Source organism: Hemitrygon akajei, chromosome 18, assembly GCF_048418815.1.
Source record: "Hemitrygon akajei chromosome 18, sHemAka1.3, whole genome shotgun sequence".
Taxonomy (NCBI): domain Eukaryota; kingdom Metazoa; phylum Chordata; class Chondrichthyes; order Myliobatiformes; family Dasyatidae; genus Hemitrygon; species Hemitrygon akajei.
In genome coordinates, this window is record NC_133141.1 from 78,281,143 (window position 1) to 78,297,196 (window position 16,054).

At 53.4% G+C, this 16,054-nt stretch overlaps 1 protein-coding gene across 1 annotated transcript; it reads left to right on the forward strand.

Annotated features, from left to right (window-relative positions):
- Positions 1–2,987: 2,987 nt before the first annotated feature.
- Positions 2,988–12,646, forward strand: LOC140741541 (keratin, type I cytoskeletal 19-like). The gene is made up of 8 exons (XM_073071842.1): positions 2,988–3,499; positions 4,771–4,853; positions 6,492–6,648; positions 6,754–6,915; positions 7,319–7,444; positions 8,053–8,267; positions 9,165–9,232; positions 12,428–12,646. Exons 1-8 carry the CDS (start codon positions 3,035–3,037, stop codon positions 12,520–12,522), a joined length of 1,371 nt encoding a protein of 456 aa, XP_072927943.1. The 5' UTR covers positions 2,988–3,034; the 3' UTR covers positions 12,523–12,646.
- Positions 12,647–16,054: the final 3,408 nt, after the last annotated feature.

Genomic DNA, 16,054 nt, shown 5'->3' on the forward strand with positions numbered 1-16,054 from the left:
ATTTATTTAACCTTGTTTTTAGATAACATCTTTCTTCTCTTTTAATTCGACCTTTGTACCTTATCCCATTGTGAAACACGTTGAACTGCATCATCTGTTGGCGAAGTGCTCTGTAACAAAGTCGCTGTTATAACTTTTTATTTTTCTCTCAGCTCAAGTTGGTAGAAGCTGAGGTAGGGGCACAGCCACTCAGACTCATTTCTCAATTGCAAGGAACTTTCTGGCTATTCTGGAGGTGTTTAGTATTGTGGCTTTCTGAAGATTTACATCGATATCACTGAGTGGCCCTCACCGTTTAATGCCATTGGGACTTTGGGGTGATAGCAGTTGTAGATATTACTACTGGGACAATGTACACCCTGTTCATATTCCATCGTCTTTCAATTTCCTCTTTTAATTCAGTATATTGCTGGTGTTTTTCACTTACTGATTTCTGTACTTTGTGTGTGCCTGGAATGGCGATATCTATTAGATTAGTTATTCTTGCTTGTTTATCCTGAAATATTATATCTGGACGGTTATTATAGATTGTCCTATCTGTATTAAATGATAGGTCACAATATAATTTGTAGAACTCTGACTCTAAAACTGAATGAGTTTTTTTTTGCAATTTGTCTTTGTCAAAAGCAATATCATTATTGCTGGAGGCATTGGTACTTGTGGTTCGTGCAGATCGGGGCGCTGTGGCAGCGGCGGGGGCTGTGGAGCATTATGTGTTGGTCTCCCTGTGAATTCCCCCCCCCCCCCACCCCCGCCACCAGAGTGCTGTGTGTGTGTGTGGGGAGGGGGGTTACTACTATTAACCGTAGCTCGGGTTGACGGAGCACCCATTCTCAGAAGAACTGTGGGGCGGAGTTGACCATGAACGTTGCGTCCCCGGCTGTCCGCGTAACACGCCAGTACGCGAGCCAGGGCTCAGCGATACGGAGAACAAGCTGTTGCCTGTGCGGCGAGCTCCCCCTATCCACGCAGGAACGGCCGAGACCGATACAGCCTTCACACCGCGGCATCGCAGGGGTTGCCCGTCAGCGGAGGATAGCCTTAGGGACTCCAGCTCCGGATTTTTCCCCTCAAGGGTTCACTCCCGAAGCCCTCCCCAAGAGTGGGTTCAGCCGCAAGGCAGCGGGAGTTCTGAGATCAGTTTTCCTTCTCCTAACTGAGCTGCCAACCGCGGCTGACGAGCCCCATCTGCCCGGAGCGACTGGTTTTAAGGCGCCAGTAACCCCCCTTTGCCCCCTTCTCCTGTCAGTAGCCACGGCTCCGCCGGGCTTAGTAGCTAAACCACACGTGAAGGCCGGGAGCTGGACTTGGTTGTCAGAGGCTGTTTGAGACGCACGCCGTTGGGGGCATTTAATCGGTAATGGGAGCATGCCCGCACTCCCACCCCCGGCTATAACCCCCTTAAAGTAACGAACTGCCCGAGAGATCTCCTCCCGTCTCCCCTCAACGGAATGTGCCGATGACACGTTTTGAAATTAACAACTGACCGGACATCCATTATCGACGGGACGGGAGCTGCAACGCCCCACACACTGTCCCTCCCCCACAGCCACACTGGGTCTCTGCCTGGGGAAGCCTTCGGCCCTTTCAGCGCTGGTTCGTGTCCGTTCCCATCCCTGACCCCCCGACGCTGTCACATCCCCAAAATATTTTTAAATTAAAGTACACTTTATTCGTCATTTGAAACTTTACGGGAATAACACACACACACACACACACACAGACACACACACACACATACACACACACACACACACACAGACACACACACACACACACACACACACACACACACACACACAGATCCACACACACACACACACACACACACACACACACACACACACACACACACACACAGATCCACACACACACAGACACACACAGATCCACACACACAGACACACACACACAGATCCACACACACACACACACACACACACACACACACACACACACACACACACACACACACACACACACACACACACACACACACACACACACACAATGCTGGAGGAACTCAGCAGGGCAGGCAGCCTCTATGGAGGGGAATAAACTGACGCCGTTTCGGGCTGAGACTCCTCACCAGGACAAGAATGCACCTTCTGCATCTAACATTCACACTGAACGCGTTAAGTAGTATTCTGCTGGCTTTGTGAAGAATCCACTGACAGTGTGAAATCTGTGCGGGGGAGTTTTTAAAAGTGGATGAAAAGGCCGCCGCGCTGGGACAATTCCACCGCTCTCGACCTCGGCCAGTCCGGGTCCAGCGCTCCGAGTCGCCGTCACGAACCGAGCCCTGCGGTGCGTGACCGTGACATCTTCAGTGCCTCGCCATGCCATTCCTCCTTCGTTCACCCCCCACCTCCCCTCCACCCCCTCTCCACAGCTCGCTGAAGACCCACCTCCCTCACCGCCGGGATCTCACTGTTGAATGTCGTGTTGAATGAATGGGATTATTTAAAGCCCGGAGGCCTGTTGCCATTCAGGTGACCCCCGTGGGGTGGCGCACCACGGCAATCCTTGGGAGGGGGTCTTCCCCACTCAATTCGGCCACTCACTCTCTAGAAGCGGAAGACCCCACAGTGGTCCCCACACCCCACCCCGACGCACCCACCGTTGGAATCCCACTGACCGTCTGAAATCTCTCTTTGAAATCCAACACATCCGACTGACTGACTACCAGGGGCTGAAAATGAAGGCGCCTTTCCCCGCTGTGACTGGCACTTTCACCGGCATTTCCACCGAAAATTAAACTTGCACTTGAACAGTTAAACTTGGAGAAACTTTTTTCTCTCTCTCTCTCTGCTCCAGAATGAATCAGACCTGCTCCGCGGCCGTGGGAGGCGGCGGGGTCGTGTGTTTCGGACTCTGGGTGTGTCCGCCGTAACTCGAGACCCTCCAAAGAGCCCCAGGCTCCACGCCCAGCGCATTCTTTTCTCTGGGCGGTGGCCCGGCTCGGGATGAGGATATAAAGAGGCGAGGAGCAGGTGCCGGCACACCATTGCCTTCGTGCAGGCTGAGGAACAAGATGCAATCCAGCTTCACCAGCAGCACCTCGCGTCAGACCCTGGGATCCCGGAGCTTGACCGGGACCCCCTCACGCATGCGTGGAAGCAGTATGTCCGGCGTCGGCCAGGGCCGCATGTCCAGCAGTCGAGTCTCCAGCTACGGCATGGGCTCGTCCCTGGGCGCCGGCCTGGGAATGAGCTCCGGCCTGATGTCCGCATTCGGCGGCGGGTTCAGCGGCGGGTTCGGCGGCGGGGGAGGCTTCAGTATGTCCTCCTCCTCCTCCTCCTCCTCCGCCTTGACCAACGAGAAAGAGACCATGCAGTCGCTGAACGACCGGCTGGCGGCGTACCTGGAGAAGGTGCGCTCCCTGGAGAAGTCCAACGCCGAGCTGGAGCTTCAGATCCGGGAGTACTACCAACAGGCCGGTCCCGCCAACCGCGACTACAGCGAGTACTGGGCCACCATCAACAACCTCCGCGACCAGGTAAGAGCCCGGGAATAAACAGCTGACACCTCCTCCCCAGGGCGTGTGTGTGTGTGGGGGGGGGGGGGGGGGGAAGATGCTCAGGGTGAGAGGATGATGGCCATTGGACATTGGGGGTAGAAAGAGGCCATTCAGCCGATCGAGTGTGTTCCACCATTCCAGTCTGGCTAATCTATTGCCCCTTCCAAATGCACCTTTGCAAAGTTACAGAGGCCATTGAACCCCCCGGGAGATGTCTTTGCACGACGAGTGCCCCCCCCCCCAACAATTATCAATACCGTTCAGAGAGTGTCTGCCTGGTGTCAGTGGTCACATCACCAGGAGTAGTGATCCGCACCGGCTGCTCATAGGACCGTCCACCACCTGCCCCATGGCTTCCCGTGAGCACGGTCAGTGTTGGTGGGGTGGGTAGAGGGGAAGGCGGGTTAAGAACCCTGCCCAAGGGTGACCCACGGGCGAGCGGAGGGAAGAGGCGCCTCGCCGCCCATGAGATCCTCCCGTTCGTGGGTACCCAACCTGACCGCCGCCGCCTCAGCCGTCCGCCTCGTCTCCGTCCTAAGTGGCCGTCCCTTTGTTGTGAGGCTGTGCCCTCTGCAGAGGGGAGAAGGTTAGGTGCGAAGGAAGGCTGGTGGAGAATGGGGGAAGGCCGGGGCAGGGGTTAAAGATTGACTCTGTTTCTCACTCGGCCATCGAGACGCGCCATTTGCGGATTTGACCAACACCAGGGTGTCGGGGGTGGGGCGGGGGGCTGTCGGCAAGTAACACCGCGCTTCCGGCGCCCACGCAGCGTGTCCTCAGTTTCCGTCTGCGGGTCGTGGGAGGGGGAGAGCGGGAGCACCCGCAAAAAGCCCACGGGGCAAAGAGGATCGAATGCGAAAGGAGGACGGGCGGAGTGGAGGAGAGAGAGGGAGGGAAGGTGGAGAGGGCGCAGGGAAGGGCAGGATGGAGGAGAGAGGGGCTGGTGGAGAGGTCAGAGGGAACGGACGGTGGAGGAGAGAGCGGCTGGTGGAGAGGGTGGAGGGAAGGGCAGGTTGGAGAAGAGAGGAGGGCGGACGGGCAGGTGGAGAGGGCGCGGGTAACGGCAGGGTGGAGGAGTGAGGGGCTGGTGGAGGAAGACGTAGCCCTGAGGTAGGCGGGGGCTGGGAGGAGAGAGGTAGTAATTGAATGTCAGGGTTTAACCTTGGACACCGAAAGCGAGCGGGACAGTGCGCCTGTGTTTCCCCACGCTCCCTTGCTCCACCCAGTCCATGTTCACCGCCTGTCTCCCACAGATCAACGAATTGATCCTCACCAACTCCGGAATCATGCTCCAGGTGGACAACTCCAAACTGGCGGCGGAAGACTTCAAGACCAAGTTAGTACCGAGCCGGCCGATGCGAGTATTGAGGTCCAACTGACCGGGTCCGCCTCCTCCGCCCCTCCCCCTTCCACTGGAGGGCGGACAATGGACCGAATTAGTCCTCCAGGTCGTCGTCTGCTTCTCGGGAAGTTTAACGGCGACTGGAAGACCAGCAGGAGGTCCATTACCGCCACCTACTGGGCTGGAGCTTGGGGCAAAGAAACAGGAAATGGACTCAGCGTGTTCTCCCCCACCCCCGCAAAAACTCGAATATTATTAAAAAGTCTAATGTTTTTCAGAAAGTCAAATACAAATACAGTGACACTGGTATCCGAACAAACTTTGCATGTGAAACACTGTGTGTGTGTGTGTGTGTGTGTGTGTGTGTGTGTGTGTGTGTGGGTGTGTGTGTGTGTGTGTGTGTGTGTGTGTGTGTGTGTGTGTGTGTGTGTGTGTGTGTGTGTGTGTGTGTGTGTGTGTGTGTGTGTGTGTGTGTGTTTTGCTCTGGAATTCCAACATCTGCAGAGTGTGTTGTGTGGCTAAAAATGACATAGACTACTGTCAGCATATAGGGTTGACTGTCTCTCCCTCCACAGATGCTGCTCGACCAGCATCTTGTGTTTTTTTTTGTCTCCAGATTTTAACATCTTCCTTGATCTCTATCATGGTATGCAGCGAATGCTGGAGTGCAGCCTGTAATGAGTTAACAGGAGTTAATCTCCTCTCAAAACTCCGACTTGGTTTCTAGCCCTGTCCCCGATTGGATCCCATATTTTTAATGGTTCACTGTCAGGTCTTCTGGGGCAAATGTTCGTTCTTCACTCAACTGCAGGGGTGGAGAACCAGATAGTCAATGGGGTTTCATCTCCCATCTAGAAGGACATTCCTCTGTTCTTAACCCGTGCCCTCTGGTCCTAGATTCCCACACTACAAGAAACATCATCTCTACATACTCTCTATGTCCTCTTGTCCTTGATTGCCGCACTACAGGAAACATCCTCTCTATATCCACTCTGTGTCCTCTGGCCCCAGACTCTCGCACTATAGGAAACATCCACTCCACATCCACTCTATCTGTGTCCTCTGGACGTAGACTCCCCCACTATAGGAAACATCCTCTCCACATCCACTCTATCTGTGTCCTCTGGTCCTAGACTGCCCACTATAGGAAACATCCTCTCCACATCCACTCTATCTGTGCCCTCTGATCCTAGACTGCCCACTATAGGAAACATCCTCTCCAAATCCACTCTATCTGTGCCCTCTGATCCTAGACTCCCCCACTATAGGAAACGTCCTCTCCACGTCCACTCTATCTGTGTCCTCTGGTCCTAGACTGCCCACTATAGGAAACATCCTCTCCACATCCACTCTATCTGTGCCCTCTGATCCTAGACTCCCCCACTATAGGAAACGTCCTCTCCACGTCCACTCTGTCTGTGTCCTCTGGTCCTAGACTCCCCCACTATAGGAAACATCCTTTCCACATTCTTTCACCGTTCGTTGTGTTTTATTGAGATCAGCCCTCATTCTTCTGAATTCCAGTGAGTACAGGTTCAGATATCTTGTACACTTTGGGGGCAGGAAATGCCTTACGACTTCAGCCCTGGCCACCGATGACCAGAATCTCCTGCTCTCTCCCCATCTCGATAGGTTTGAAACTGAGTTGACCATCAGGATGTCCGTTGAGAACGATATCAACGGTCTGCGCATGATGTTGGACAACCTGACCCTCGAGAGGAGTCAGCTGGAGACAGATATCGAGAACCTGAAAGAGGAGCTTATTTACATCAGGAAAAACCATGAAGATGTAAGCTATGGGCGTCACCGCCCGAACATTGTGAGTTGTCTCTGTTCCGTGTCACTGCTGGGAGTCGGAGGCTGACATCGCTGAGTTTTTTTTCCCTTCCTGCAGGAACTCAGGAGCCTGAGGTCTCAGATGTCTGGGAACGTGTCTGTCGATGTCAAAGATGAAGACTCCGCGGACTTGCTCAAGATTCTGGGAGACATTCGGGCGAAACATGAAGCCATGGTCAACCAGCACAAGATAGAGACCGACGAATGGTACAAACAGGAGGTAAGTGGATACTTATTCCGAGATTCCATTCAGAACAAGCCCCGCCGGCCCCGTCGAGACTCACGGCCGAGCGACCCACCTGTTCCCGAGTCCAGGTGAACACAGGCGTCAGAAACAGGCCATTCGGCCCATGGCGTGTCTGCTCTCCCAATTCACCATGGCCGATCCCATTTTCCTCTCCGCAGGCCTGTCTTCGGGATACGGGAGGGAACCGGAGAAGTCAGAGATCTTGGGCAGGACGAGCAGACGCCTTAGAGGCACCGTTGGAATTGAACTCCCCAGTCTGACGTCCCCTGGCCCCCCGCCCCACCCCACATGATGTAATTGCGCCTTCTCCACCGTCACGGTGTCCTTCCATCCCGATCTCTGCATGAAATTTACACCGAACATTGAACTGTTTCAGATTGTGACCAAGCAACAAGAGATGACCGTCAACGCGGGTGCCATCGACGGGGAGAAATCCAAGCTCACTGAGCTGAGGCGCAGCTGTCAGGGGCTGGAAACCGAGCTGAGCACACTGCAGAGTATTGTGAGTGACCCGTCGGGCTGGGCTGACCGTGGGAGGAGGGGGAGGAGAGGGGGCCACCCGGCTACTGATTGATTGATTATTCCCATAGTGTAACGTGTAGTCCCTGAGACCGACTCAGTCGTCGGACGGACCCTGGTGAACAAACCCCTTCCCCCCTCCCCCCCCTACCAATGGGTAGGCTGATGCCGGTGATGTGTTGGGCAGTTGTGACGACTTGCTGTGGGACCACGGAGCATTTCCTGCACCAGTCCGTTTTGAGTCTGGTGGCACTGGCGAAACCTCCTCCCCGATGGGAGTGGGACAGACAGTCCGTGAGCACGGTGGGTGGGATCCATCATGGTGTTACCGGCCACTTTTTCCAGACCCTTTCTGTATGTGGATGGCGGGTAGGCTGGGGCCGGTGCAGTGTCGGGTAATTTTGACGACCCATGACAGACCCCATTGTGGAGTCTTCCTGTGCGCTTCCCGGTCATTCCCGTACCCAGCGGTGAGGCAGCGTGTTAGGCTGCGATCTGCCGCGCGTCTGTCGAAGGACGGCAGCTGGGGAGAGCGCGGCCCGGTCACTGGAAACCCCAACCCCCCCCTCACCGTCCGCTCCTTGCCCGCAGATCGCCTCTCTGGAGAGGAACCTGGACGAGGTTGATATGCGCTTCGGCGGAGAGAGGGACAAGCTGCAGATGACCATCAACGGGCTGGAAGCGGAGCTGGGGGGCATCCGTACCAAACTCATGTCAATGAGCGCGGAGTACCAGCAGCTCCTGAACATAAAGAGCAGGCTGGAGGTGGAAATTGAGACCTATCGCCGGCTGCTGGGCGGCATCGGGTAAGCAACTGGCCAGACGACACTCGAACCTGAATACAACCCAGTCATAGAACGTAGAACAGTACAGGCCCTTCGGCCCACAAAGTCCTGCCAGGATTCTAACCCTCTGTAAGATCAGTCCAAACCTTCCCTCCTACATAGCCTCCATTTTCCTATCATCTCTGTGCTTATCTTCAAGTAAAATCACGTCACTTTTTATTGTCTTTTGACCATAACTGCTGGTACAGTACACAGTAAAAACCAGACAACGATTTTCAGGACCATGGTGCAACATGAAACAATGCAAAAACCAGACTGAACTACGTAAAAACAACACAGAAATAAACTACACTGGACTATAGACCTACCCAGGACTGCATAAAGTGCACAAAACAGTGCAGGCATGACAATAAATAATAAACAAGACACCAGGCACAGTAGAGGGCAGTAAGATGGTGTCAGTCCAGGCTCTGGGTATTGGGGTGTCTTTGAGATTCTTCAGTGCCCTAAATGTATATGCCTCTCCTTCCACCGCTGTAGGGCGCTCCAAACACCTACCGCTCTGTCAAAAAGAAACCCTACCTCTGACAACCCTCCCATACTTTCCTCCCCTTAAAAGTGGACCCCTCATGTTACAACTTCTACCCTGAGTAGTGTCTCGGTTGTTAACAGGAAACTGATATAATACAATCAAATAGATGAAAAGCTGTACGTCACAAAGACTGATTTAAAAATGTACAATATACAAAAGAGGGCGAACCGTGCAAATGTTTAGAAAAGGTAAATTAATACCGAGAACATGAGTTGCTGAGACCTCTGACAACCCCCCCCCCCCAACTTCACAGGAAGTTGCTACCTCCTCCCACCCCCAGCCGATCCCGCAGTGCAAGGTCACACTCTGACCCTTTTGTTTTTCAGGAGCAAGTCTTCTGGCCAGGCGTCAAGCTCATCAACTGTTACGAAGACGGTGGTCAGGGAGGAAAGACGTGAGTAGTCCGTTTTATCATGGGTGCGCGATGCAGTCGGGCTGAGAAGGTTTGGTAAAGCGCTCAGAATGCTGGAGGAGCTCAGCAGGTCAGGCAGCGTCCGTGGTGAGGAATAAACAGTCGTTGTTTCAGCTTCCCCTCCGTCATCGGATGTCCGAATGGACAATGAACCCTTGTACGCTACCTCGCCATTTTCTCCCCGCTCACACTAATTTAATTTTATTGATATGTTTCATATTGTAATTGTTGGTCTGTGGTATACTGCTTGTTCATCTGCTGCAGAACAAGAGACTTCACGGCAATATCTTCACCGGAGATATTCAACCTAATTCTGAATCTGGGCTGAAGCCCAACATCGGGACTCGCTGGGTCTCTCCAGAATTTCGTCTGCGTTGCTGAAGATGGAGTGTCATCTAAGGCCCAGGAGCTGCCAGTCAGCACTGAACCCAACGTAGGAATGCCTTGTGGACCCCCGCTCCTGAATTTTAAAACCATAGGAACATTGAAAACCCACAGCACAATACAGGCCCTCCAGCCCACAAAGCTGTGCCAAACATGTTCTTACCTCAGGAATTACCGAGGGTTACCCATAGCCCTCTATTTTTCTGAGCTCCATGTACCTATCCAGGAGTCTCTTGAAAGACCCTATCGTATCCGCCTCCACCACAGTTGCCGGCAGCCCATTCCACGCACTCACCACTCTCTGCATAATAAACTTACCCCTGATATCTCCACTGTACGTACCCCCCAGCACCTTAAAACTGTGCCCTCTCGTGTTAGCCACTTCGCCCTGGGAAAAAGCCTCTGACTATCCACACGATCAATGCCTCTCATCATCCTGTACACCTCTATCAGGTCACCTCTCGTCCTCCGAGTAGAAAAGGCCGAGTTCACTCAACCTGTTCTCATAAGGCATGCTCCCCAATCCAGTCAACGTCCTTGTAAATCTCCTCTGCACCCTTTCTATGGCTTCCACATCCTTCCTGCAGTGAGGCGACCAGAACTGAGCACAGTACTCCGAGTGGGGTCTGACTAGGGTCCTACATAGCTGTGACGTTCCCAAGGGGTTTACTCCGGAAGCCTTCCCCATGAGTGGGTGTAGCCATAAGGCAGCAGGAGGTTTGAGATCAGAGATTTCCTTCCAGTTGCGCAGACAACCACGGGTGCTGTGCCCCGTCGGCCCAGAGCGACTGGTTTTAATGGCGCCAGTGACCCGCTTTTGCCCCTTCTCCTGTCAGTAGAAACTGTTCCACTGGGCTCAGTAGCGGGACTTGGTTATCAGAGGCTATTTGAGACGCACACCGTTGCTAGCAATTAATAGGAAGTGGGAACTTGTCCCCATTACCACCCCCAGCTTTAACAAGCTTAAGTGTGTCCTTGTACACACATCACTGAAAGGTGGGTGTCAAATCAGTGCTGAACATTCTGGACTGGATCTCAGAATACTCCGGACCATGGACACTTTGGACAGGGAATGAGGGGCTGGAACGTTTGGCATCCCTGAGCTCATGAGGTGACCGGTTCCACTTGAGAAGTGTTGGGTGGAACAGATCGTCTTTCATAGGGGATTGGTCGGACCGTACTCCAGATATGGTCAGCAGCTCTGGGTCTGATGTCTAAGAACGGATGTGTTGGCATTGCAGGGGATCGCAAGAATGATCCCCAGAATGAAAGTGTGAATGAATGGAGAGTGTTTGATGCCTCTGAGCCTGAATTAGCTGGAGTTTAGAAGAATTAGGGGAGATCTCATTGACATTACCAAATAATGAAAGGACAAGATAGGGTGCACATGAATAGGATGTTCCTATAGTGGGGGAGTCTAGGACCAGAGGACACAGATAGAGTGGATGTGGAGAGGATCCACATATAGTGGTGGAGTCTAGGACCAGAGGACACAGATAGAGTGGATGTGGGGAGGATGTTTCCAATAGTGGGGGAGCCTAGGACCAGAGGACACAGATAGAGTGGATGTGGAGAAGATGTTTCCTATAGTGGGGGAGTCTAGGACCAGAGGACACAGATAGAGTGGATGTGGAGAGGATGTTTCCTACAGTGGGGGGAGTCTAGGACCAGAGGACACAGATAGAGTGGATGTGGAGAGGATGTTTCCTACAGTGGGGGGAGTCTAGGACCAGAGGACACAGATAGAGTGGATGTGGAGAGGATGTTTCCTATAGTGGGGGAGTCTAGGACCAGAGGACACAGATAGAGTGGATGTGGAGAGGATGTTTCCTATAGTGGGGGAGTCTAGGACCAGAGGACACAGATAGAGTGGATGTGGAGAGGATGTTTCCTATAGTGGTGGAGTCTAGGACCAGAGGACACAGATAGAGTGGATGTGGAGAAGATGTTTCCAATAGTGGGGGAGCCTAGGACCAGAGGACACAGATAGAGTGGATGTGGAGAGGATGTTTCCTATAGTGGGGGAGTCTAGGACCAGAGGACACAGATAGAGTGGATGTGGAGAGGGTGTTCCCTATAGTGGGGGAGTCTCGGACCAGAGGACATAGATAGAGTGGATGTGGAGAGGATGTTTCCTATAGTGGGGGAGTCTAGGACCAGAGGACACAGATAGAGTGGATGTGGAGAGGATGTTTCCTATAGTGGGGGAGTCTAGGACCAGAGGACACAGATAGAGTGGATGTGGAGAGGATGTTTCCGATAGTGGGGGAGCCTAGGACCAGAGAACACAGATAGAGTGGATGTGGAGAGGATGTTTCCGATAGTGGGGGAGTCTAGGATCAGAGGACACAGATAGAGTGGATGTGGAGAGGATGTTTCCGATAGTGGGGGAGCCTAGGACCAGACAACTGCAGCGGCTGAGCCATTTGGTACATTTAAGGGCATAAATCATTCAAACAGAATAAGGCGCATTGTTTCGGCTTTAAGCATACCCTTATATCATGACCTCCACAGCCATCTGTGGCAATGAATTCCACAGGTTCACCCTGCAATATTTCGTGAAAGTGGAGGCTGATAGATCCTCCATTGGTCGGGGCTTCAAAGGTTACGGGGAGAAGGCAGGAGAATGGGTTTGGGAGGGATAGTAAATCAGCCATGATGGAATGGCAGAGCAGACCTGATGGGCCGAATGGCCTAGATCTGCTCCTATGTCTTATGGTCTTGTGACTGCTGATTGGTGACTGTATCAGTCGACCGTCCAATGAAATCTCTGACTAACTATTTTCATTTCAGAGCCCGTTGTTTCGACCAAGACCAAGACGATCACCGTTGTGGAGAAGGTGGTGGACGGAAGGGTAGTGTCTTCTCATATGGAGGAGCACAGCTAATCAAGACAGGGCCTTGGGAATCAGCGGGGGGACCTTCGTGCACGATTTAACAAAAGATATCCAGTGATTATTCTGCTTTCTGTGTCTCTGAGAGGTGAATAAAGGCTTTGAGAACCCGCCAACATGAGGTGTCTGTTCTGTACTGCTTTCAAACGACCATTGACCCCGTCTCTCGGCTGAAACCTTGTGAGGTTACATAGTCACTGAACACAGAAACAGTCCCTTCAGCCCATCTAGTTCCTCCCAGAGTATTAATCTGCCCAGTCCCATTGAACTGTACCAGCCCTCCATATCCCTCCCATCCACGCACCCATCCAAACTCCTCTTAACCGTTACAATCGAACCTTCATCCGCCACTTGAGCCGGGCAGCTCCTTCCACACTCTCACCACCCAACCCCCCCACCCCCACCCTGGTCTGGAGTGAAAAAGATCCCCTCACCCGCCCCCCCCCCCCCCAAATGTTCCCCTCGCTCCTCAGTCCGCTGCGTCCGATGGTCTTCCGACTCTCTCCATTCGCGTCCTCTCTCTCTCCGCTCCCCGACGGAAGACCGCGGAAGTCTCTCTTCCAGACCCACAAGAGAGAACGACATTTCTCCCATCGGATGGCATGGCCCCGTTATCTCCAGCCATAGCCCAAACGTTGCTGCCACGGAGAAACCATTTCCTTCACCGTGGGGCTTTACATAGAAGCCATTACATACGACATCAGCCTCAGCCCTGAACACTGACAGTGTGATACACTGGCATAGGGAGTGGGGCACAGGAGACAGGGAAGGAGGAGAGGACCCAGGGGACAAGAGGCAGCAGGCCTGAGTGGGGAATAGAAGTGGGGAGAGGGACGGATTATTATTTCTTTTTACCAGAGGTTGGGGAGATCGATGTTCATGCCATCAGGTTGGAGGCGACCCAGACGGAATACAAGCTGTTTCTCCTCCACCTAAGGGTGGCCTCACCCCGGCACTTACCCCTGACATCTCCGCTGTACCTACTCCCCAGCACCTTAAACCTGTGCACTCTTTCGGCAACCATTTCAGCCCTGGGGAAAAAGCCTCCGACTATCCACACGATCAATGCCTCTCATCAACTTATAGATAGATACTTTATTCATCCCCATGGGGAAATCCAACTTTTTTCCAATGTCCCATACGCTTGTTGTAGCAAAACTAATTACATACAATACCTAACTCAGTAAAAAATATGATATGCATCTAAATCACTATCTCAAAAAGCATTAATAATAGCTTTTAAAAAGTTCTTAAGTCCTGGCGGTTGAATTGTAAAGCCTAATGGCATTGGGGAGTATTGACCTCTTCATCCTGTCTGAGGAGCATTGCATCGATAGTAACCTGTCGCTGAAACTGCTTCTCTGTCTCTGGATGGTGCATAGAACACACATTACAGGCCCTTCGGCCCACAATGTTCTGCCGACCCTCAAACTCTGCCTCCCAAATAGCCCCCCCCACCTTAAATTCCTCCATATACCTGTCCAGTAGTCTCTCATACTTCGCTAGTGTGTCTGCCTCCACCACTGACTCAGGCAGTGCATTCCACGCACCAACCACTCTCTGAGTGAAAAACCTTCCTCTAATATCCCCCTTGAACTTCCCTCCCCTTACCTTAAAGCCATGTCCTCTTGTACTGAGCAGTGATGCCCTGAGGAAGAGGTGCTGGCTGTCCACTCTGTCTATTCCTCTTAATATCTTGTACACCTCTATCATGTCTCCTCTCATCCTCCTCTCCAGAGAGTAAAGCCCTAGCTCCCTTAATCTCTGATCATAATCCATACTCTCTAAACCAGGCAGCATCCTGGCAAATCTCCTCTGTACCCTTTCCAATGCTTCCACATCCTTCATATAGAGAGCTGACCAGAAATGGACACAGTACCCCAAGTGTGACCCACCCAGAGTTTTATAGAGCTGCATCATTACATCGTGTCTCTTAAACTCTATCCCTCGACTTATGAAAGCTAACACCCCATAAGCATTCTTAACTACCCTATCTACCTGTGAGGCAACTTCCAGGGATCTGTGGAAGTGATTGGGGTGTGGAGGGGTGGGTCATTGAGTGATTGGGGGCGTGGAGGGGTGGGTCAGTTGGAGTTTGTCCTTCCAAAGTGAACAACCTCACACTTCTCCGGGTTGAACTCCATCTGCCACTTCTCAGCCCACTTCTGCATCCTTTCAAGGTCTCTCTGCAATCTTTGACAATCCCCTACTCTATCTACACCACCACCAACACATACGATAGCTTCTATGCACAGATTGATTGTGTGTCCATAGAGTGACGCTGGGCACAGGAGTGTCTGTACCCAAGGTGACTCTGACAGGAAATGACAAAGTAGTGGTGGTTGGGGGTGTGGAGGGGTGGGTCGGCGGGTGATTGGGTGTGTGGAGGGGTGGGTCAGTAGGTGATTGGGGGTGTGGAGGGGTGGGTCGGCGGGTGATTGGGGGTGTGGAGGGGTGAGTCATTAGGTGATTGGGGGTGTGGAGGGGTGGGTCAGTGAGTGGTTGGGTGTGTGGAGGGGTGAGTCAGTGGGTGATTGGGGGTGTGGAGGGCTGGTTCTGGGAGATTGGGGGCGTGGAGGGGTGGGTCAGTTGGTGGTTGTGGTTGTGGAGGGGTGGGTCAGGGGTAATTGAGGGTTTGGAGGGGTGGTCAGTGGGTGGTTGGGGTGTGGAGGGGTGGGTCAGTGAGTGGTTGGGGGTGTGGAGGAGTGGGTCAGTGGGTGATGAGGGGTGGGTCAGAGGGTGGTTAGGGATGTGGAGGGGTGGGTCAGAGGGTGATTGGGGACGTGGAGGGGAGGGTCAGTGGGTGATTGGGGGTGTGGAGGGGTGGGTCATTGGTGTTTGGCGGCGTGGAGGGGCGTGTCAGTGGGTGATTCGGGGTGTGGAGGGGTGGGTCAGTGGGTGGTTGGTGGTGTGGAGGGGTGGGTCAGTGGGTAATTCAGTGTGTGGAGGGGTGGGACAGTGGGTGATTGGGTATGTCGAGGGGTGGGTCAGTGGGTCATTAGGGGTGTGGAGGGGGGGGGTCAGAGGGTGATAGGGTGTGGAGGGGTGGGTCAGTGTGATTAGGGGTTGTGGAGGGGTGGGTCAGTGGGTGATTGGGGGTGTGGACGGGTGGATCAGTGTGTCATTGTGGGTGTGGAGGGGTGGGTCAGTGGGTGATTCGGGGCGTGGAGGGGCGGGTCAGTGGGTGAATTGGGGTGTGGAGGGGTGGTTCAGTGGGTAATTGGGGGCGTGAGGGGTGGATCAGTGTGTGATTGTGGGTGTGGAGGGGTGGTTCAGTGGGTGATTGGGGGCGTGGAGGGGCGGGTCAGTGGGTGATTGGGGGGTGCGGAAGTGTGTCATTTTGTGATTGGGGGTGTGGAGGGGTGGGTCATTGTGTGATTGAGGGGGGTGGAGTGGTGGGTCAGTGGGAGTTTGGGGGCGTGGAGGGGTGGGTCAATGGGTTATTGGGGGCGTGGAGGTGTGTGTAATTGGATAATTGGGGTTCTGGAGGGGTGGATCATTGGGTGATTTGGTTTGTGGAGGGGTG

Excerpts from the sequence above, each read along its gene's own strand:
- LOC140741541 (XM_073071842.1), top strand. The coding sequence starts at position 3,035 with ATGCAATCCAGCTTCACCAGCAGCACCTCGCGTCAGACCCTGGGATCC. Across the intron at positions 6,649-6,753 it reads TCAGGAAAAACCATGAAGAT|GAACTCAGGAGCCTGAGGTC; the intron begins GTAAGCTATGGG and ends CCCTTCCTGCAG. Across the intron at positions 8,268-9,164 it reads CGGCTGCTGGGCGGCATCGG|GAGCAAGTCTTCTGGCCAGG; the intron begins GTAAGCAACTGG and ends TTTGTTTTTCAG.